Here is a 22,901-nt window from a genome sequence, read left to right on the forward strand (position 1 = left end):
GGTGCATTGTACAATCATGTTTCTTGCTGGATGTTGACTTAATCTAGTTTTTATTAGAAAATTAAATCTATCAAAGTGCTCTGTAACATTTATCCCTTTTTTGCTTGGTTGTAAGGCTATGTGTACAACTATAAACACATAGACCATATCCCAACATTAGTCTGTTGGTACATCAGAGATATGAGTGTTATTGTACTCTCCTCTGATTCATCCAAGAGCATAGAATTAATCGATAAGCCGTGCTCCACCAAAAGCTCCACTAATAGGCCACATTATCGGTAAGAGCCTGAAGTCCAATCAAAGCTCACCTCGTTGAAACCTAGAAAAACAGTAAAGGCTAAATCCGGGATTGTTCGAAAAACAAGACCTCCTAAATCCTATCTTGAGATATTGCATATGTATAATTTCCAACCGTTCTCAACTCTAAAATTTTAAAACTTGTCTATCAGTTCTGTTATTCGGTTGTACTTGGCCAGTTGTAAAGGATTAGGCACTGCCATTGCTTAAGGCAATTGGTAAGACCTTCCTATAATGGCCATGGCCTATGCACATGTAAGGCATCAAATTCACAAATTTAATGGAAAAGATTTCCATCCTTGGCAAGTCTTGGTAAAATACAAAATGATGGAAAGAGGCTACTGGCCCTTCGTAAAAGGGACCAAAGTAATTGACCCATCCAATCTCCTTGATGTAGAAAATGATGAACGGGCTCAAGCTATCATCATACTTCATTTAGATGAATCTTTAATTTATCACATTGACCAACTCTCAACTGCCAAAGAAAAGTGGGATGAGCTTGAAAGGCTCTACGGTGCTACAGGGAAGAACTCCAAGATATTTCTCAAGATTGAGTTCTTCAGCTTGGAATACAAATAGGGAGAAGATCTAAGCAAGTTTATTTCACATATGAAGGGGCTTATGGCACAGCTTGCCTCCGTTCAAGCATCCATCCATGATGAAGATGCTATTGCCATCTTGCTAAAGTCTATGAAGAAGGTTTTTCCAACCCTTGTGACTACCCTAACTAATATCCCAAACTCGACTTTGGCAAGTACCATCCAATCTTGCTTGGATGAAGAGAAGAGAAACCATACTGAAGGAACGTCAGCAGTCACTTCCCGTGAGCAAGTATTAGTCCATACCGCTTCTACTAAGTGCTCCTTTTGTGACAAAAAATAGCATATTGTAAGCAATTGCTGGAAGAAATATCCTGACAAAATGAAGTGCAACAAATGCAATAAGACAGGGCATATCACCAGCAAGTGTCCCAATGTTCCACCAGTATCTAAGGAATTGGAGGCCAACATGAAAGAAGATGGGTCACCAGTCATCCCAAATGTCATATGTTCTCCACGATCAGAGAGGTGGCAGTCTCACCAACCACTTTGAATGGAGTAGCAAAGCTGATAGGGGGGGTGTATGCTTGACTACACATAATGCACAAATACTATTCAAACTCCTCCGTCAAGAGACCAAAATCTGAAATGGGAGAAGGTTGAGGATGAGAGAGAGAATGATGGCCTAGGTAGAGGTCTTCTTTGGACTTTCTCCTACCCCACTTGAGCTATATGAGTATATGACTATCCCTCAACCTTTGCCATTGCAAATGGCTGTATACTCCCCAATAACTCTATAGTATTTGTTGTCTTTCCAATGTACAAGTGCTCCACAGTCCCCACAACATGAACTGTCCTGTGAGTGGTACCAATAGCAACCATGGGTATAAGTACCATGGCAGAGGTTCTTTTGGTACTGATAGAGGCCGAACAGTATGAAGACTGAGCAATATGAAGAGAGAGAGAGAGGCAAAAGGTGAAGGTTGGTGGGGTGTTGTCTTCCTCGATGAATCCATAATGTTTGCTTAGGGCCTCCGATGATGAAGCAGCCTCATAAGACATCATGGGATCCGTAGAAACTATTTGATACATTATGAATTAGTTATATGTCATTTGTATACCTCCCACAAAACCAAGCCTCCATAATATCCCTAGGATACTCTTTACAAGAGCACTAACTACTCTGATACCATGTGAAGATATGCTAGGGTTTGCATTGGGGTAACACAAACAATACGGTTACGATCGAAACATAGACTTAGACTGCAACGTGCAAAACTCAAACCCTAAACGCAAAATACAAAACTCGAAATGCTAAATGCAAAACACAAAACTCAAAATGCAAAAACACAAATATAAACAAAGAAGAAAGAGAAATTTGGAGTGAATGAATCAATGTTGTAAATGAAGGAGAGAATGTCTAAGATACTCAAGGGTAGAATTGTCAAATAGTGAATGGCTCTCTTGGGAGTGTATTGAGGGAGGTGTCGATGTGTATCGTCCACCGTAGATGGATCCCGAGTGGAGTAACCACCAGTTGAAGCAAATGTTGACGAAGAAAAAGTGCTGAAAACACAAAAACGACTTGATGTAGATGATGGAAGTTGATCACTGGCAGCAGTGGAAGGCTAGGCGACTGTTGTATACCATGCAGCAATAGTCATTGGGGATTGGATAGCTAGTGGAAGAGGGCTGATGCCTAAAACCTACAAGACAAGGATAAGGCTGAATGATGGGCAACCTATCTATTTATAGACGTGGAAGGATCCTCCTAAATTAGAGTTTTCTATGTGGAAGGAGACATAAACTCTCTAAAATCACTCCCTGTTTAATATAAATCTTGGTAATTTGTTGTTTTGGGGCTGTTTTAAAGAGCTAATTAATGAGTAATTTGCAGAGTTAAGATCCTTATTAATAGATTGGAGTGTTTGTTCTATCATTGCATTGGTTGGATCAATGGCAGATCAATTACTTCTATCTTCAGCTATACTTTACTCCCTTTGCAAGTATCCATATTGAAGCCTTATATCAAAACTACCAGAGTGATACCATGCATGTTTTCCTACTGGTTTGAAGCAAAAAAATTGCTAGATTATGAAGTTTAATGACCAATAAGATTGATTCACAATTGAAAAATAGCCTATGTATTCTTAAATAATTTCTTATTTAAACTATTGAATCAAAGTTTGTTCTCAAAGCCGGCTTTGGAAAGATTGCCTCATTTCTTTGTGTTTTCATTTTCTAGTCTTGTTTATACAGACTATGTTTCATTGGCCCGCTCGCATTGCGCTCGAATGGCCCGCTCGCATTGCGGCCGGCTTTGCGCCCGCGTTGCTCGCTCCCTGCTCGCGGCTCTGCCAAATTGCTCCGTTCATGGTCCACCCCACTCACGGCTCCGCTCGCGCGCCCAGCTCGGCCCTGCTTATGCTTGCGTGCTCGCACTTGCTCTGCTCGTGACCGTTTGATTGTGCTTGCGCCATCACGTTTTTGTCCCACCACACTCCACCCTCTGGGTCAACAATCATTGACCTGTTGTGGTGGCTCCGCCCTCTGCCTCACGCATGAAAAGACCTCCCCAGTCGACTTGCTTTGGTACCTCCATCCTATGCTGCACGTTTGTTTTCTCCGTTGATTGGTTCTCCTCTACAAGCTCAACAGGAGTTGCTTGCATCTGTAGAGACGTGATAACACTAGCAATTGTTGCGCCCTCCATCTACAACAACATTCCCCTTGGTATCATAGTAGCTAGCTTGGTAGTCCTCAATAGTGACACACAATGGAAACCTTTGGTCAGACGTTGGTGCCCCCTCAGTCAAACACCTTGCGTGTCTTTCTTTCTGAGGAACAACTCCTTTCTATTGGTGCCACAGAGTTGGAACTGAAAGAAACAACAATCTTTGGACAGGTCGTAGGGCATTCTCCATCCAGGGCCCAGCTTCGAGGTTGGCTTCACTTCACCCTACGCATTGGCATAGCGCAGATTGTGGAGGCAGTTCTGATGGGTCAGGGAATCTTCATGGTTCAACTCACCTCCGCGGATGCAACTTGTGAGCTAGTTAATAGCTCACCTTATGCCTCTACGAAGGGGGTCATCTATATGGTTCCTTGGTAAAGTGGCTTCACAGTGGAGAAGTTCATGCTCCACAACAGGTTTCCTAGACACCCGGTCACCCTTCTTTTCCCCGGACTGGCGGTAGAGTATTGTCAGTTAGTGGAGGACTTTGGACGGCTTTTCGACGCAATTCTTTCTCCCTCCTTTGTAGATGTAGTGGCAACCCAGGAGTCCCGAAGGTACGGTTGGTTGTGAAAGATACAAAGAACATACCTAAGTTTCTTGAGATTGAGACAAGCAGACATTCTTTCAGGTAGCAGGTTATTGTGATAGGACAGGCTGGGCAATGCCTGCGATGCCATGACTTAATAGATTGCACGCGTTTTGGAGCCAAGGCGGCTTAGCAGGTAGACCCGCAGGTAGATGCTAACGATTTTACACGGGTCCACAGCAACGATAGAGAAGGAGACGGCAGGGGGAGACGCAGCCAGTCCTTGAGACACAGCCACGGCAGCAGAGAGCAGGAGGGCGGGCGACAGGCCCCCGTTAGAGCACCCCACAACAACCCTCCTACTCGTCCCACCCAGTAAGATACAGGCCTCCACCCCCACCACCCACTGAGATGTCAGAGCCCACCCCACCTGAGATCCCCTGGTCCCCATGTCCACCCCCTCCTCATGGATTGCCCCTCGACCCTATCCCATAGTCCTGCTTTTGGGCCCACCCCCCCACACCCGCCTCATACTTCCAATCACCCCACCACCCCTCACTCTTCCTCTTCCCCACCATCTCCCCCATCGATCAGCCCCCCTGATCCTCACCCAGTACATGTGTCCCCTCCCCCCCCTCCCTCTCCTATCACACACACACACACACACACACACACACACACACACACACACACACACACACACACGCACACACACACACAGAGCCACTAGCTTATTTGGCCCCCAGTCTTTCATCATTCTTTCCCTCGATAGATGCAATAGCTCACAGGAGTTTTTCCACAGTGGTCCTTGGTCCTATTTGAGAGTTGCGGAGCGCAGAGAGTTTCCACTACCTCTGGAGGTGGGGATCTTTGTGGTCCGCAAGTCAAGGAGCGGCAAGGTCCATTTACTAGCACCATCGGATGGACCAAACTATGCTTTTTTCTTTCAAACCTCTCATTCAAGAGTCTGAACGATGTTTTCCTACCAGTCCTCGATTTTATTCGGAGGAAGCTGTCCTATTGAAGTATTGCTCACCTCTTCCTAGCGGCAGAGCCCTAGTGGTCAACAAGGTCCTCCTAGCAATGGCTTGGTACATCGCCTCATGTTGGTGCTTCTCCTTGTCCTGTGCTGCTTAGCTTCACCGCCTAGTGCGGAATTTTCTTTGGGTTGCTGGACGGTTCCAAGGACTCTTGAGCAAAGGTGGCGTAGGTGACCATCATCTAGCATTGGTCAGAGGGAGAACTTGGGATCATTGACCCAAAGTATCAAAGTATGGCCCTTTTGAACAAGCTTGTAGTCCGTGGTCTCACACCAAGAGGGCGGACCTGGAAGGTCCTACTGCAAGAGGGTCTCCAAGAGTGCAGACCGAGGCTTGGTGGGGATTGGAGACCGTCCTTACGATGGATCTTCACGACGGCCCAGATCACGCCCCCCAGATCCCCCTTCCTACGTAGCTTACTTCGTGTGTGGCAGGGCTTTTGTAAGGCCTTAATTCAGAGCCCTCCAAGTTACGAGGAGGAGGTAGACCGTCAACCGGTGATCTGGAATCCCCAGGTTAGAGATCAAGAGGGGGTGCAGATTGGCGAGCGACCCCACATCTAGTGGGGTGGTTGGGAGGCCGGCCCGACTCGTACTATCAGGATCTAGCAGGTGTATAGGTTGGTGGACGAGGTGTTGTAGCGGGCATCGGGTTGCCAGAGAGGAGTCGAGTTGAGGAGAAGGGAGATTGAAGCAACAATACCTCAGGAGTGGCTTGCTCCCCCGATACGAGAGCGGATAGAGGCCAGGGAGGTATGGGCCGTTAGGTTCTTACCAGCAGGTATGCCCCTATAGGTGGCAGGTAGGATGGGCGGCGCTCCACCGGAGACTTTCTCTTCACCGTGCAGGAGGGGGGGTGTCTGGCCCTTGACAAAGGGCAACAGTATGAGGGGATAGTTGTCCTTTCATGGAGGAGGATTCGAGTGATTGGCCTTTAGGGGAAGACATGGCAGTTGGACCCTTACGTCTTCTGGAAGGAGCTTAGGAAGTGGTGCCTTTGGATCTGGGAGGGCAGGCCACTTGATGAGTTGGAGTGGGATCTGGGAGAGTGGCTATGGCCGGCCATTGTAGTCGTCAAGGAGCCATCGAGGTTCCTGGAGTACACTGCCAGGATTGGTAGACACGCCTCTGGAAACCCCAAAGCATTGCCTTTGGTTGTGTGAGGCGGCACAGCTCGTGTGGAGAGGAGCATGCCGTATCATTTTCCGTATAGCACCCAGCCTTGGATGTATCTCATGGGGAGCCTTCTGCTGGCAGGCAGTTAGCCAGGGCTGTCACCTTCTGTATGAGGCCAGGATACAGGACACGATATTCATTATTGAGGCAAGGTCGTGCGCAGTGGTCGGTATGGAGGCTCTACTCATCTGTGAGGTACGAGTGCCCACATCAAACCGCTCTGAGGTATGGAAGATCTTAGGGAGTCTTACTGGATGGCATATCTGGAAGGCACGGTGTTAGGAGGATTTTGGTGGAGAGAGACTTTCAATACAGGCGACCTTAGCAGAGCTCTGGACCTCCATCATCCACTTTCTCCGCGGCCGATGGGACCAGGTGCAGGGCGAGTCCAGGGCTCATCAGGAGCTCCGTTGTCATTTCATGCGCACTTTGGGCGGCCAGGACTTGTTTTTCGTGATGCAAGAGGTAGGCAGCCCCAGATGGTGATTCACCCCCCCTCCATGGCTTCTTGCCCCCATTCCCCCTAGACCTCCTTGAGAGACTTGTATACTTGATATATCTGTGATTTTGCATCAGCTCCAGCTAGTCTGTTGAGCATGAGCACTTCTTTGCATTCAGATTTTTTTTGAAGTAATATAACTAGCCACACTTTATTTGCAAAAAAAGAAAAGGAGACTGGACGATGACATAGATAGAGGAGAAAGTGAGGGGTCAGGTTGCAGACCACATCTCCTAGTGGGTGGGTGAAGGACTAGTACTTTTTTCCCAGCAATGGCCAAGGTGCATGATGGATATTAACTGGGGGCTGGAGCTGAGGTCCCATATCTGATAATTAACTTTCGACCCCCTCTGCAATGGAGCTCACCGATGGATGTGATCGAGTGGCCCATCGCTAGGCTGCCCACTTCTACCAGTGCAGAGAGTCACGCCTCTCAGCCTGGCTGATAGATACCCTGGTGGTACCATATGGAGCATCTATTACCCCCATGGTCCGCACGAGAGCCACCATGGGGGAATGGAGTTCACCCTTCAGGCCTGCGGCCAAGCACATTCGCATGCTCCATAGCTCTTCTTCTTCATCAGTACCTTCCATACAAAACAGATGCTTGTTCAATCAGTCACAGGTCTCCCCATGAGTCTATACCTAGCATGCTAGAATGTGAACAACCTCCACTACAGTGGGGCATGTGGTTCCAGGATATTGATTTTTTGGCAGGAGCTATAGCCTGTCCTTGCCAGATAGATCGACATCTTACTTCTTTAGGAGCACAAGCTCACCCCCTTTCAAGCCCATCAAGTGGGGAAGGTACTTCCAAGCAGCTCACACACCTACTGGGAGTACTCCATCAGTGCCCACGGCAGGAGTGGAGACGTATGCATCTCTATTGGCTCGAGCCTTACCGCCTGTGCACGAGACCACGGGACCATTGTGGTAGGGAGGGTCCTATGGATCAGACTGGATTCAGGGGACTCATGCCTTGGAGTCCTCAATGTTTATGCTCCTACTGAGGTTAGGGCACATAGCAGGTTCTGGATGGAGATTGTAGTAGGACTTCCAGAGGTGGACTCTTCTATTGTTGGAGGAGACTTCAACAACCTAGAGGCCTTAGAGGACTAGCAAGGCAGAGGGAGAGATTACCAGGGTATGGCAGGGGAGGAGCAGGAGGCACAGGAGGTCTTCCTCCTTGCAATAGGAGCACATGATGCTGGGTGGGACCCAGCTTTTCATTGGATGGAGAGGCCGTTGGACTTCTCTTGGGGATACAGGCAGCTGGGCGGAGCTCTTTTGGAGTGGTTGGACTGGTTCTATGTGGGAGAGTGGGGTGCTCTCATGGAGGCCAAGTAGGGCAATTGGCTGGCATCACTTTGTCTGATCACTGCCCGGTTCTCCTCACACTTGATACTCCCGCTTCATCCCTTGGCACGCGATCCTGTTGGATCCCGAACTCGATCTACAGGAGGGAGGAGGTGAGGAGGCAGATTGAGTAGCTTTGGACTAGGGAGTGGGCAAGGGTGGACCGGATCATCGCAGAGGAGGTTACAAAGGCCTTAGCCGAGTCGAGCAGGAACTCCTAGGAGGCAGCCTTATAGGCTAGGTAGTAGAGTTGGAAGGAGGAGAGAGCACTTTGACAAGACCTAGTAGCCACTTAGAGACTACTCTAGGAGGCACCAGGAGATCCCACTCTCCACATGCAGGAGGTGCGCGCAGGGGCAGCCCTCACCGGTCTTGAGGACAGACGCTCTGAGTTCTCCTTTCGTACCTCAGCAGTCTTTTGGGCGGGGAAGGGGGACACGATGTGTAAGGAGTTTTTTTAGGTGCATCTGCCTTGCACCTCAGGAGATCAGATTCGCAGCCTCCGTGATCAATATGGGAGGATTCGCTTTAGCCAAGATGAGGTGATTGAGATTGCCACTAGCTTTTTCAGCAAGAGGCAGTCTCAGCTAGAGCACAATATTGTAGACAACAAGTTTGGGATTGCATTCCGTCCCTTGTCACAAAGGAGATGGGACGCTCCCTCCTAGACCCCTTCATAGAGGAGCTAGCTAAGGCCTTCAATGCACAGGATGGGCAGAAATGCTCGAGAGAGGATGGCCTTTCTAAGGCCTTCTTCACTACCTTTTGGGAGGCCGTGAAGAACCCCCTACTATTGGCCTTTCAGGAGATTTTCAACTCAGGACGAATGCCATGGAGTTTATCGGCAAGTCTTGTCAGTCTCCTCCCCAAAGAAAGAGATCGGTTGGAGTTGTCCCAATGCAGACCGATCACCTTGTTGTCAGTGGCCTATAAGGCACTGGCCAAGATGATTGGGATTCGACTCTGCCCCTACTTCCAGTTATCATTCATGACATCCAGACAGGTTTTGTCCAGGATAGGAGCATCCTAGACAATGTCTTCACTTTTTTCGAGGCGACCGAGTGGACTCAGCACAGTGGTCAAGGATTGGCAGTACTCCTGGATTTCGAGAAGGCCTACGACAGGGTTGATTGGGACTTCTTAGAGGGCACCTATGGCGAGGTTGGGCTCTTCCCAGGCATGGATTTGTGGGGTTTTGGCACTTTACAGATCGGCCACTAGCAGGGTTCTCATTGGTGGCAGGAGAGGGGCAGAGTTTCAACTAGAGAGATCTATTTGGCAATGCTGCCCTCCTGCCTCGTATCTGTTCCTACTCTTTGCGGAGGTGATGTCCTACTTCCCCCACTCGCGTTTGAGCGGGCTACGTTGCCTTCGACTTCCAATGAGGGAGGAGACTGAGCTGCTGGACTCAGAGTATGCAGATGATACTGCTATTTATGTAGAGGATAATGAGCTAATGTTGGAGAGAGTGAGACTAGCTCTGGAGGTATTTGGCATTGTAGCTAGAGTGAGAATCAACTTGTGAAAGTTGGTTGGTTTTCTTTTAGATCCTGACTCTAGCATGGAGTGGGGTGTCCACTTGGGGTTCAGATGGGTGAGCAGGGGACAAACCATCCGATATCTAGGGTTCCAGGTGGGACTCGACATCACTCCTACCTAGCAGTTTCTTCGAGTTATCGACTTTATTAGGCGGAAGCCAACCTTCTGAAGCACCGTCTGCCTTTCCTTAACGGGCCGAGCCCTAGTGGTCAACCAAGTCCTCCTAGTGATGGCTTGGTACATTGCCTCTTGTTGGTGCTTCTCCTCGTCTTATGTGGTTCAGCTTCACCGCCTAGTGTGGAATTTTCTCTGGGCTGGCTCAGATAGTTCCAAGGATTCAAGGGCCAAGGTGGTGTGGGCGACCATCATCCGGCATCGGTCTGAGGGAGGGCTTGGGATCATTGACCCAGAGTTCTAGAGCCTGGCCCTTTTGGGCAAGCTAGTGGTTAGTGGTCTCATACCAAGTGGGTAGACCTGGAAGGTCCTTCTGCAGGAGGGTCTCCAGGAGTGCAGACCGAGGCTTGGCGGTGGTTGGAGGCCATCCTTGAGGATCTTTAGGATTGCCCAGATCACACCACCCAGATCTTTCTTTCTTCGCAGCTTACTTCGAGTGTGGTAGGCCTTTCGCAAGACCCTAGTTGAGAGGCCTTCAAGATGTCAGCAGGAGATAGACCGCGAGCCGGTGGTTTGGAACCCTCAGGTCAGAGATCGGGACGGGATACAGATTGGTGAGGGCCCCCACATTTAGTGGGCTGGCCAAGAGGCTGGCCCTGCTCGTACTATCAGGACGTGGCGGGAGGCGTATAGGATGGTGGATCAAGAGGTGTTGCAGCGAGCATCAGGTTGCCAGCGAGTAGCTGAGGTGAGGAGGAGGGAGATTGACTCAGCGATCCCTTAGGATTGGCCAGACCCCCTGATCTGAAAGCTGGTGGAGCTTGGTGAGGTGTAGCTTCTAGATTCTCATCGGCAGGTATCCCCTTACAGGTAGCAGGTAGAGCGGGCATTGCCCCCTTCGGGACTTTCTTCACTGTGCAGGATGGGGGGTGTTTGGTTCTTGACAGAGGGCAGCTGGATGAGGAGATTGTTGTCCTTCCTTTGAGGAGGATTTGTGTGGTTGGACTCCAGGGAAAGACCTGGCGACTGGACCCTTATGTGCCCTGGGAGGAGTTTCGGGATTGGCGCCTTTGGATATGGGAGAGTAGGCCACTTGATGAGCTGGAGTGGGACCCTGGAGAGTGGCTATGGCTGGCCATTGCGGTCGCCAAGAAGCCACTGAGGTTGTTGGAGTACATAGCCAGAATTGGTAGACATGTACTGATGTAGGAGGACATGGATTGGGCGCCTTCACGTAGCAGACATTGGGCGGAGCACAACATCACGAATGCCTTCCGTCGGAGTTTTTGGCGTCGCTTGTGGGACAGCTGGAGGCCGAGAAGGGTGCGTATTTCCTTTGGCTTTTGGCACATGGGGGTTTGGTTGTTGGGAGTTGGTTGGCTCAGATGCAGTAGATGGAGGTTGTAAGTGCTGCCCACAGCAGCACTAGGAAATTCCAAAGCATTGCCTTTGGTCTTGCCAAGCGGCACAGCTAGTGTGGAGAGGAGCTTGTTGTATTCTCTGCCGTGTGGCACTCAGCCTTGGCTGTATCTCGTGGGGGGCTTTTTGCTAGCAGGCAGTTAGCCAAGGCATCACCTTTTGTATGAGGCCGGGATGTAGGACATGATGTTTCTCATCGAGGCTGGGTCTTGTGTAGCAGTCGCGCTTGGAGGCTCTACCCAGCCCCCATGTATTGGAGCCCAGGGTAGAGCGCTCAGAGGTATGGGAGGCCATAGGGAGTCTTATAGGATGGCACATTTGGAAGGCACGCTGTCAAGTGGTTTTTGGCGGGGAGTGCCTTTCACTGTATGCGACTTTGGTAGAGCTTTGGACCTCCATCATCCACTCCCTTTGCGGCCGTTGGGACCAAGTGCAGGATGAGTCTCGAGCTCATCAAGAGATCTATCTTCACTTTCTGCTCACTTGGGGCGGCCATGACCTGTTCTCACGATGCAGGCGGGCAGCCCCAGATGGTGATACACCCCCCCCTTCCATGGCTTCTTGCCCCCATCCACCCCAAACCGCCTTGAGGGGCTTGTATACATGATGGACTTGTGATTTGCATCAGCTCTAGCTAGTCTGTTAAGCACGTACACTTCGTTGTAATCAGCCTTCTGAGTAATATAATGAGCCACATTTTACTTGCAAAAAAAAATACAGACTATGTTTCTGATTACTTGTGTAATATGCTTCTAACCCTTTTTTTTTCCCATTTTACTGTGGATTGGCTTTACAGTCTTGAATTTTTAAAGCATGTAGCTGTTGAATCTTATTATGTTAAAAACAACTCAAACCTAGTCCTTTTTCGTTTTTGGGAGAATTAACAATTCTTGTAGGCTTTTGCAATGCCATTTCTCCTTCACTACTGTGCATAGTCTTATTAGACAACTTTGTACCTTTGTTGGTTGTGTTAATTAGTTAGCATATGCACTCATAGCTCTCGATGAATAGGGTGGAGGTCCGCATCCAATTTCGACATGTTCCAGGCAACCTGTACCGTGATTGTTTTGGTTACAATCTTAATCAGGCTACAAATGAGCTTGTCCTTCAAATACAACCGGAGGGATCTATTGTTTTGAAGATTAATAACAAGGTCCCAGGGCTGGGCTTACAGTTGGATTCATCTGAACTAAATTTATTTTACAAGGACAGGTGTACTCTCTCTCTCTCTCTCTCTCTCTCTCTCACACACACACACACACACACACACACACACACACACACACACACACACATGTAATGTTTGATGTAAACACCATGGAGTTTGCAACAGGCCTTCAGGGTTATATGAAGGTACATGTGAATAGCATTGCTGAGAACCTGAAAACAAAGATATTGTGCCATTCTGGTAATTGTACTACCTGAATTCAATTTACCACCTTTTTGAGTCAGATGTACTACCTGAATCCACTGTACCACCTTTTTTGGTTGAAGACCCTAATTTATTCCAAGGAGAATCCTTGAAGCCTTGCTACCTGTAAGAAAATGCGAGATGCAGAATCAAAACCAAAGGCACTCTATGGAGCAAGACATAAACCCCAATAACAAGAAATGAAAGAGACAGTGGTGCTTCTCTAACACACGTTGAGTGATACATCCAAACATCCAATCATTAAGCTTTGAATCTTCTTGTGCTATGGCCAGCAAGACTGGGATTATCGTACCATGCGTTGCTGGGGAAAACTTGAATAGATGCAAACTAGTCTCCATCCATGTCATAAGAACGCACTATGCTTGTGACTTTCTTTTACTCAGTTGATCCCCAAGTGGTAGTCCTTCCATAAGCATCCACAGGAATATATTTCATTGAAACATACAGTAATGTGGTCTTTTCTGCCGATAAGGGAGAATTTTATCAACGGGTGCCTCAGTAAAAGTTAACACCAAGTAAAATACAATTGGAGTCTCCCTGTGGTCTCTCCCATCTACTGCTGAATGATTTCTGTTCAGATACAAGAAAGGGTCTCTAAATTAGAAACACGTTATTGCTCTATAGCCTCACTGCATCTCACTGACCAAATTCACCAAACAATCATGCTACCAATGAGCTTTGACATGTGACATAATGCAATGTTTATTCTGCACCACAATCTGTTTAGCAACATTTGCAGTCTAACAATGAGATCCTTAAGAGTATTTGGTTTTCCAATTGTCCCAAAGTGTGCATGTCTTGAGTCAAGGAGTCCCAAAATGATCTGTAGCCTCGGCCCTCTATGCAGCTTGTATCTCTGATTGGCCTCCTTGAAAGAAAAAGGTTTGCCTTGTGAGACAGAAGAACCATTGTGGACATAATCTCCAGAGGCCAGGCATACTATTCTGTTACTTTATTCTAGTACCTATTCTGCCTTGCTATCCACTAACTCAAAATATTGCTGATGTGTCATTTGAAAAGTTTGCTGTTGCATAATGGAGGTTTCTATCTTGTGCAACAACATCTCCTGCCATAAAACCAAGATATGCAATAACAACACTGATGAGGAGATGGTCACTCTCTCTAAATATCATGCAACTCCTGCCTAGTCAACCAACCAATAATGATTCCAACTCTGAGAATGCAACCTTGGCCTGACTCATATCCTGCAAACCATCTGATAAAGATTGCAAATATTGCAACTGCGACCATGTGTTGCAAGTCCTGTACTAACATGCTTGCCTTTGCATTTTATGCTTGGACGCCTCATAAGAACCTAGCCTTGAAGAGAAGCAACATCACAGGCACATGTCACCAATCGCAGTATATAATGAAACACCTCATGATCCAAAAGTGAAGGGTCAGTATATGCAGAAAATTCATGGAGGAGTGTTTCCTTGTGAATGTGGTTCACAAATACTAAAATCCCCCTCAACATGTGGTGGTCTAGCATAACACCACAATTGCAGATCCAATGACAACGCTGACAATGGGGCCTAACTCCATTAGATGCATATACATTATGACCCATAGAGGTTCATCCTTATGCATCACTTCTACATCAAAAAAGCATCTATGTCTTATGTATCTAATGAAGGGTGAAACTACAACTCAAAACAGAATTATTACCCTTGACTAAGTGGTAGAATGATCACTGTACATCACATGACTGTTGTTTGCCTTTTACTGCACAAAAGGGCTTCTGCAATACTTTTTACAAGAACATATGGCCTAGATCGCCTCACAAACACTGTTTTCCGAGTTTGTGTGACATCAGTTTGCATGTCAAATGCAGGTAGTTTACAAATAATTATTGCAAATGACATATGCCAAAACCAAGGGAAAAATCATGTGCTAAAAGCTGAACTGCTTGACTTGCAAGGTTTTGGTCAACATTGAAGTGTCTCTAATCAAGAAAAGTTACAATTATTTGCAGCAAAATTGTATAATCAAACAACAGAGTGCAAGCAAAGGGCAGAATGGCAGATGAGAGCAAGGTCGAAGCCCAATCCAAGAGAGAGGCTAGTCCAAAGCTTGAGTTTGTACCCGTTTTGGATTTCAAACTAGTAGATTAAATGTTTTCCTCTGCCAAAAAGAACGAGGGTTGGCACTCACTGCCATTTTGTGCATGTATGTTAGCAATGAGGTGTATAGAACCTTGTAAAACAAGTAGTAACACAGAGATTATACATCATTTTTAGTGTGAGATCTGCACAGTCGTTCTGCTAGTTGGTTTCCTGGTTATCAAAAGGATACAACAGGGGCTGGCAGTCATCCTTTGTTAGAGCCTGCTTGATGAAGGTTATCAGCATTGGGTCATTCACTAGTGTCATGAATTTCGGATTCCAATATAATGGTGTGTGAGAACTACTTAGGAGTGATAGGATCCCCTGAATAAAAAAGATGATGTTCCCAATCCCAGCAAAAGAATTCATGTTTTTTAAGTATGCAGTCTAAAAGTCTAGGCTTGAGATTTCAGACTTGTGTAGCAACTCTGTTGTACCCTCCTTGAATGAGACCTCAATGAGAAATCTTGGGCCATATTCAAAATGCATGAGTGTCCTTGGCATCTGGAGGCTATGGTTTTAAAGTGCCTGTCCTGCAGGGTTGAATTTCTGGCTGGGACCAGGATGGATAGTTCTCTCTTTCTGATAAAGATTGTTCATGTGATTCTTTTAAAGAGAAATGGAGTCGGGTGCATTAGGCCTTTCTTGGAATAAAAACTGTAATAAGAGCCATGAAATCTTACTTTGGCCTCTGTTTTTTCTTTACAATGAAGGTACAATACTGATGTTCGAGATTCCTATGAGCATTTGATAATGGATGTTATTGATGGAGACAATCATTTGTTTATAAGGAGCGATGAGCTTGCAGCAACTTGGAATCTCCTGGATCCCTTGCTTGAAGAGATTGAAAGGCAGAATCTTACACCTGAGTTGTATCAATTTGGTGGTAGAGGACCAGTGGGAGCATATTACCTTGGAGCTAAACATGGAGTGAGGTGGGCAGATGATTAAGTGGTGATGGCACCAAACATCATCTGAACTGTAGCCTAGTGTCAACAATAATGCTCATTTTGGAAAGCTTTTAAAGATAAGCCCAACAATTATTTGAGCTAGAGCCTAGTGCTTAAATAATACTCAATTTGGAAAGGTTTCATCAAAAGAGCAAGCCCAAAAAACACTAAGGTGTATAGATTTATAAACATGTATATTTTACATGGTTAGCCTAGTATGTATGGAGAAAAGTTTTAAGTGTTGGATTGTATGAAAGCCCTTCAGAATTCATTTGATTTTCTTTTTGGTTTTTGGGGGAAAATTTTCCATTTTTACAAAAAACTTGGCCACCAAAATCTGGAAGTTCTGCTGGTAGCCTAAGCTTCCTAGCTTTTGAGTGAAAAATTCCGAAGTAATTTCATCACAAACTCTAGAACATGGCCTTGGGTTGCATGCCAATATTCATATATTATAGGTCGTTATAATTTTTCATAAGTGTCTTTATACACTACTAGTGTAGATGTGGATCCTCCTTGAAACAATTTATTTTTCCTAGGTAAGAGCCAATTTGTTTTTACTTATCTAGAAGCCAAACAAGTAGAATATTTCCATGTATGATGATTCGAGCCTAAACTCAAGAAGATCCTTGTAATTTAGGGAGTCTTGAAAGATATTAGCCCTACCTTAAGTGATGTAGCTAAAAAACTTAGTCAAGCTTGAATGACCAACGATTTTGAGAGTTTGCGCTTTGCAGTACCCTAAATGAGGGTTTGAGAATATCTTTTCTTAATTTTATTACTGAGTAATAAAGTCCATGGAAGGATACATTGTGAGAAACCCTAAATAACTTATGTAATGGATTACACTAGGATCTCAATGCCCCATGGCAACACTTGAGACATTGAGAACTTGGATGATTCTTTGGACCTAAGGAAATAATAAAAAGATAAGGGAAACAAGAAGTTTATAATCAAGTGCCTGAGCTTTTTGTTTCTTTGCATGGGCTCAAAACTTGGATGATTATTATTATACAAAACCAATAGGGAAACACAATGTGTGAAGTTGAGTCTTTTTGAGAGCATTGATGCTACCTCCACTTTGTCATACTTAGGGGGACCTTGTTGATAGTGCAAACATCTCTCTGAGTGTGGACATCTTCTCTCACATGCTGATGCATTACACGCCACAAAAGAGGGAACATATAGTTGTGTTTGGCCTTATGCACCTGCCCAAAGTATCCACTAGCCCTCCAATGAAGACGTAACTTGACCTTAACAACCACTAAATACTAATTGGCTCATATGAAGATTTACCTATTTTTTTCTTTTATTTGTACATGGTTGGATAAACACAAAAAGCAATGCCCCTCGTTTTTAAGGATATTTGATAACCAATCTATAACAGGCTTGAAACTAGGGAGCACAAGATAATCCTTGCCTCATCAAATAACAGTAAGAGATTTTAAATGACTTAGATACAAGCATTCTACTCGAGAAAAGTTTTACTCATACATGGTAGATAAAATCTTGTAATGTTTGTAACCTATCATTATTAGTTTAGCATGCATTTGTATATGTGATGGTAGTGTGGATGCTTGGATGTTCTCAAACACAACAATGTTGGCATCAATGAAACAAAGTTCCCTAATTTTATGTAGCTCTATCGCTATGTCAATGGTCGCCTTTGGCAGTTCTCTACTAGCAAGTGGTGCTATGTGTACTTATGATGGAGCCTATGCTAGTGGCGAAGCCCTAAACTAAATCTATCAGTGCATGTTATATGCTTATGTATACTAATTGCTCTAGGCAAAGGGGCGGCCAACAAACCCCATTGTTTGTGGAGTTTGTGAAGATAGATCCAAAGAATTTTTTAGTTATGAAAGGCAATAGTCCACCAAAGAGGATAGATTCTCTCATGGAAAAGATAGTCACTATGAAACTATCTATTTAGTAGCTAGGGTATTTGTGGATGATGTTTTGCTTTGTCTTCATCCTTGACAAGCATGTCTCTCAACTCAAAGCTAGTGTGAGAAGATCTGTAGTTGGCCTATGGCACTTCACATCCCAAATAATAAGCACCTCCATGTTGTTTGGTTTGATAATAAAGCCCGTCTAGGAGGTAAGATTTCCAATCTTGATCACATGGTTTAGGCCAAGTTGTATAGTGGATACATCTTAGATTGTAATATCATGGCGATTCAACACCCAACTAAAGACCATGATCCTAATCCATGTAGTAACCTATGCAAATGAACATTGTAGGTCTCCTTGTGAAGGTTGTCAAAAGAATAGCAAGGAATAGGGGCACATGTATGTAGTCAACTCTCAATACTCTATGGATATATATGATTGCATGGAAGAAAGCCTTAACTACCATGGGAGCAGGGACTACTTATAGTTTCCATGACCTCATTTGGTTCTAATTTTTTAATGTATAAAACTTTCGGAATCATCAAAATCAATGCCCTCCATGTCTTTTACATCCATAATAGAGATTAAGTCTCGAGCAACATTGGTATACATGAATGTTAGGGTGATTAATGTATCAAAGGTACAACTCTCGTGTTGGGTTGAGAGAGAGGGAGGGAGGGAGGGAGGGAGGGAGGGAGGGAGGGAGGGAGGTTAATGTTTGTTGAGGCCTAAAATAGCCTATGAGACAACACCATGTAGAATGATGATCATCATTAGATATCGAAGTGTGACATGCTAAAAGATAATTAGTGATACATTGTGCAAAAAAGCTAAAGTGATGTACAATAAAATGCCTATGTAGGCATACAACAAGATAATGGGGTGAATGTATGAAGGAGTACATGTCTAGCTAGATGGTTGGATATAATACATGGATAGCTAGCTCCACTTGGTCAGGATCCCATGTTTGGTTGGATATGATCCTTGATGAGATAATATGGGTGTAGCACTTGGAATGATCCCTTAAATTAGATATTTCTCATGTCGTTGGTGGATCTCCCTCATCTCTCTCTAGTATAGCTTGTGTTTGGTGCTCTTGCACGTGTTCAATGTGCTGCTCTAAAATTTTGGCTCTCCCCACTCGCACCCTTTGTGTAGGTTTTGTGTGTGGTCATTATTCAGAAGAAATCATTGGTTGCGATTGCCACCCCCTCTCTACAGAGTGCTTGCATGGAGTAATGATGTGTAGATTTTCTAAATCTCCACTAGGAACTAGCCCAAGTGGCACTAAATTGTGGACTACATGACAAGTTTGAGGGAGGCGTCTCCTCTAAATAGTGTGGGCTACCTAGCTTGGAGTGTATTGTAGGCCTTGCATTTGTCAATGTAATGCCTTTTTTCTCCACCTCCTCCTAGCATGGTTTGTAGATTTGAATGTTGGTTCCAAGGATGTGTACTACTCTTCTAGTCTCAGTCTTGAGATGATGAGACGAGACGCTCAGTTGGCCAATAGCTACCTGCATCTCTTTTAGCATGTATATGTTTAGTTATTTCAAATCTCTCTATGAAGTTGTATGCTATGGTCCTCACAAAGTGGTCCTTGTAGTATCATATTTGTAAAGATTTTATCTCATGGCAATGTTCCTCAATGTGAGAGGTGTATGAAGGGGGAGTCAAGATCATAACAAAATGGGGAATAGTGGTTCATGTTGATACCATATCTTATGAGCCACTCCTTGACGCGTGCTTACCATGAAGTCTTGTGCCATTATATATAGCCTAAGCTAGTTGTCTAAAGGGCTCAAAGGCTCTCCTAGGTGTTTATGCATGTCATGTGCTCTATGTATAAAGATGGCTTGAAAAGGGGCGTCCAACATCATGGGGATGCAACCAATTATGCTCTATTGATCTCATGGTACTGATGATTTGTTGTGGACCATTTGTGGGAGCATATGTTCATAAATATGTAGCAAGGCTGGGGGTCCAAGCATGTGAGTTGTGATGAATGTGTCGAATAGCCATCTCCATGTGTGGGGGTCATGGAAGTGCACATGATGGTACTCTCTCTAGCATGGCCAATGTTGCATATCTTCATATAAGGCAATCTCTAGCTACCTATGCCATTGTGAATCTCAAAGCATATGTAATGAATGCAAGACTTAATTAGAGACGAGTCAACAATCTCCACTTGTTCAAGGCTCCTAAAGTGAAGACTGGTCTCCTCCTCACTAGAGATGATGTCTGGGAGATGAGGATTTTAGTTTTCCTAGGATTAATTATCAATCCATGCTATGTGTAGAATTCATGAAGGTTATGGAGATGTTACAGATCCTCCTATGAGTCAAAGACCAAAACAATGTCAATATAAAGCATTATAAATATGCATGTACTTGTTATGTCCACCTTCTCTACTTCATGTGTGATGTGGTTTTCTATCTTGATTTAGAGTCCAAAAAGTGTAGGGGAGAGAGGGCATCCCTGTTTCACTTTGGTGGTGCTAGCGACCATGCCTCGAAGTCCTCTTGGGTATCTCACTCAGCCTATTACCCTTAGTAGTCTATGTTGTGGAACTATATTAAAGTCTTTGTGGAAATCCACAAAAGCAGCATTCTAGTCTTTTGCTTCTTGCTCTTGCTTGCTCAATCAGGCCCCATGTGAGTATGTGGTCAAGTGTAGGGAACCCCTATTTAAATCTAGCCTATCCTGCTCTTCTCAAGTTCCCTCTCTTTGCATACTAGTATCTCTATATATCCTATATAATGGGCCACCCACCATGATGACCATGTAGTTATCAAGATCTAGGGGATCTGCAAACTTGTGGATAGGCACAATGATATGCGTGGTCCACTTGCTTGGGAACCCTTCCACTAGGGACCTGTTAAACATGAAAGCAAGGAGAAAAGCCAAAATGTCCACTGTGTAAATGAAGTGCTCCACATATATATGTGTGATCCATTATTCGTCCATGTTGTGTATGATTTATTGCTCTCCTTATCATGTCATAGTGAGTGTGGTAAGGGCAGTGGTTGAACTTGTGGGTGCAGTTGGTGGTTGGAACCTCTGGGTGTGGGGAGGTGGATATCGATGAGAGATAGGTAGGTATGATCCGCTCCAATTGGGTGGGGGTTTGAAAATTTTGACTAGTTCCATTGTGTCAATGGAGCCTAGTAGATAATCCATTGTGTTGGATCTAGTAGATTGAAAGTAGATCAATGCTCATGATCTAGGCCACTTCATCATTCCGTTGTAGACCATGAGATGATGTTGCAATGCTAGCTCTAGTAGGTACTAGGCATATTGATTACTATCTCCTCTAGTATCAACCGTACTTGTGCGTGCATCCTGTGCATCCATCACATGTAGTCACCTTGGATCCTCAAAAGCATGTGTCACACTATTTGCCCTGTCTTATAGCATGAAAATATCCTAGCAAAAGAATCTCTCCCAATTCAAAATATGTACACTGAGAGGTCTATGTAAGGTAACTCTCCCTGTACTCTCTTATTGTAGAGGCCCCTTCGTAGCATTTCAATGCCCTCACAAGAAAGTACATGAGGGAAATATATAGCATTTCGTATTGACATACCTCCACTGAGATCCACATGTACCACATGTTAGGATCCCATGCCATTGTATCACGAGCGGTGATCGAGAATAAGCCTCTCACACAATCCAAGACAAGAAAGCAAAGGAGCGTTGGTAGCTGTTTGTGGCTTGGTGTTAGCCTCTCATACTGCAAACTCTGATCACAACAATCTTGCTAAATACCTTTAAGCTTCAAAATATAAGATTAATAGACTTTTACAATCCCAATAACACCAACCGACCACTCAACAACCACTTATAGATTTACCTTTGTAACTCGGAATAGACCTTATTCCAAAATTCAATGTAAACAAAGCAATGCCCATTGAAAGATTCGGGTCCATAAGAAAATAACAAATTCTTGTAGTTGAGCATAATTCGATACTAAACAAAAACTACACTTAGTAGCTTGAATTTGTGTAAAATTGAGTGGTGAATAAGCAATTTGCCGGTCTGATGAGGAATATGGCCAATTTCGAATTTCTTGGAACACGCTGGTAGCTCTCTCTATCTTTATTACCTATCGTCGGATCGCTTATACGGCGCTCCAAGCAATCCTTGAGCTCCTGCATGGTCACGGCTATTTCCTGCAATTAGCATGCAAGTCATGCTATATTCCTCCTGTCACGGTTCTCTCCACGTAAACTCCTCTCCTTCATACACCTCAGGCCCTTCGTTACATCAAATTCTAGATGCTTATATAACTCGATGGAGGCCCCTGTTGTCTTGACTCATTATTGATCTGAAGCACCGGTCCCTCTCCTCAGCGCAAAGCTGGAATAATCCCTATACGTGTGTCATCGCCCATACTCGTAGAGAACAATCCTTGTACAAGATTCGCCACCATTCAAAAGTAAAGGGAAACAAATCAAAAGTAGTTCATGATTAAGAAAAAGGGTCATAAATTTTGGAATGTATGGATTGCTCGAGGGAGAAGTTTAATCCTATAATGAAGCATTTCAATTCTACAAGAATGTGATCTTTTTCCTATGCAAATAATTGTTTTGAAAAGCACTAATGTTGAACATGGCTTCATGACAGGCACCCAACATGGCAGAGAAAGTTAGCAAGTTGTCATTTTCAAAAGAAGAGCAAGCAAATTATGGCCTTCCTATGGAAACAAGGGCCTTTAGTGAGTTCAAGTTCAATCACGTCTTGAACTTGGAGAATGTTGCCATGGAGGAACAAGTAGTGAAGTAGATTGTCGAACAATGCTATCTACAAAAGTACATGCAAGTGGTCGGCCAAGCTGTTGACTATAAAAGAAGATAAGTGAGCTGAAGGAGCAGCTATGAGCCAAGGACGAAGCAGAAACCGAGTGGCAAGCAAGGCTACATGACGAGACTCAAGCCCTAGTGAGCCTGTGATGCCATAATGACAAGCTCATAGGGATCTATGAAGACATGCAAGGGGAAATGGAAAAGGTCCATAAAGCCATAAAAGAGTTAGAGGTGGTAAGGGAGGAAAAGGTGCATAGATACGGTGAGGAGATCAAGAACTTGAAGCAAGAGGCAACCTCGAAGGAGGAGCAACACAAGCTACAAAGAGAGATCAAAGAACAAGAGCAGAGATTGATGATATTGGCTCAAAGGCAAGGAGAAAGCCTTGAGGAAATGAAGAAGAGAGCAGAGGACTGGGCGAGAAATAATGAGAGAAAAGTCAAAGCTTTGGCACGCCGTCACGCGCAGGTGGAAAAGG

At 45.0% G+C, this 22,901-nt stretch overlaps 1 protein-coding gene across 2 annotated transcripts in view; it reads left to right on the top strand.

Annotated features, from left to right (window-relative positions):
* Positions 1-16,013, top strand: part of LOC148029433 (inactive glucose-6-phosphate 1-dehydrogenase 4, chloroplastic-like) — a 159,897-nt gene extending 143,884 nt beyond the window's left edge. For both annotated transcript variants that reach the window (XM_087688248.1, XM_087688249.1), the window contains exons 11-12: positions 12,253-12,453; positions 15,492-16,013. In XM_087688248.1, the coding sequence (XP_087544374.1) occupies positions 12,253-12,453; positions 15,492-15,729 (439 nt within the window). In that variant the 3' untranslated portion in view covers positions 15,730-16,013. The remainder of the gene's footprint in view (positions 1-12,252; positions 12,454-15,491) is intronic.
* The last annotated feature ends 6,888 nt before the right edge of the window (positions 16,014-22,901 follow it).

This window comes from Lygodium microphyllum, chromosome 11, assembly GCF_053477565.2.
Source record: "Lygodium microphyllum isolate KBCC chromosome 11, Lygodium_microphyllum_v1.1.10, whole genome shotgun sequence".
NCBI classification, from domain to species: Eukaryota; Viridiplantae; Streptophyta; class Polypodiopsida; order Schizaeales; family Lygodiaceae; genus Lygodium; species Lygodium microphyllum.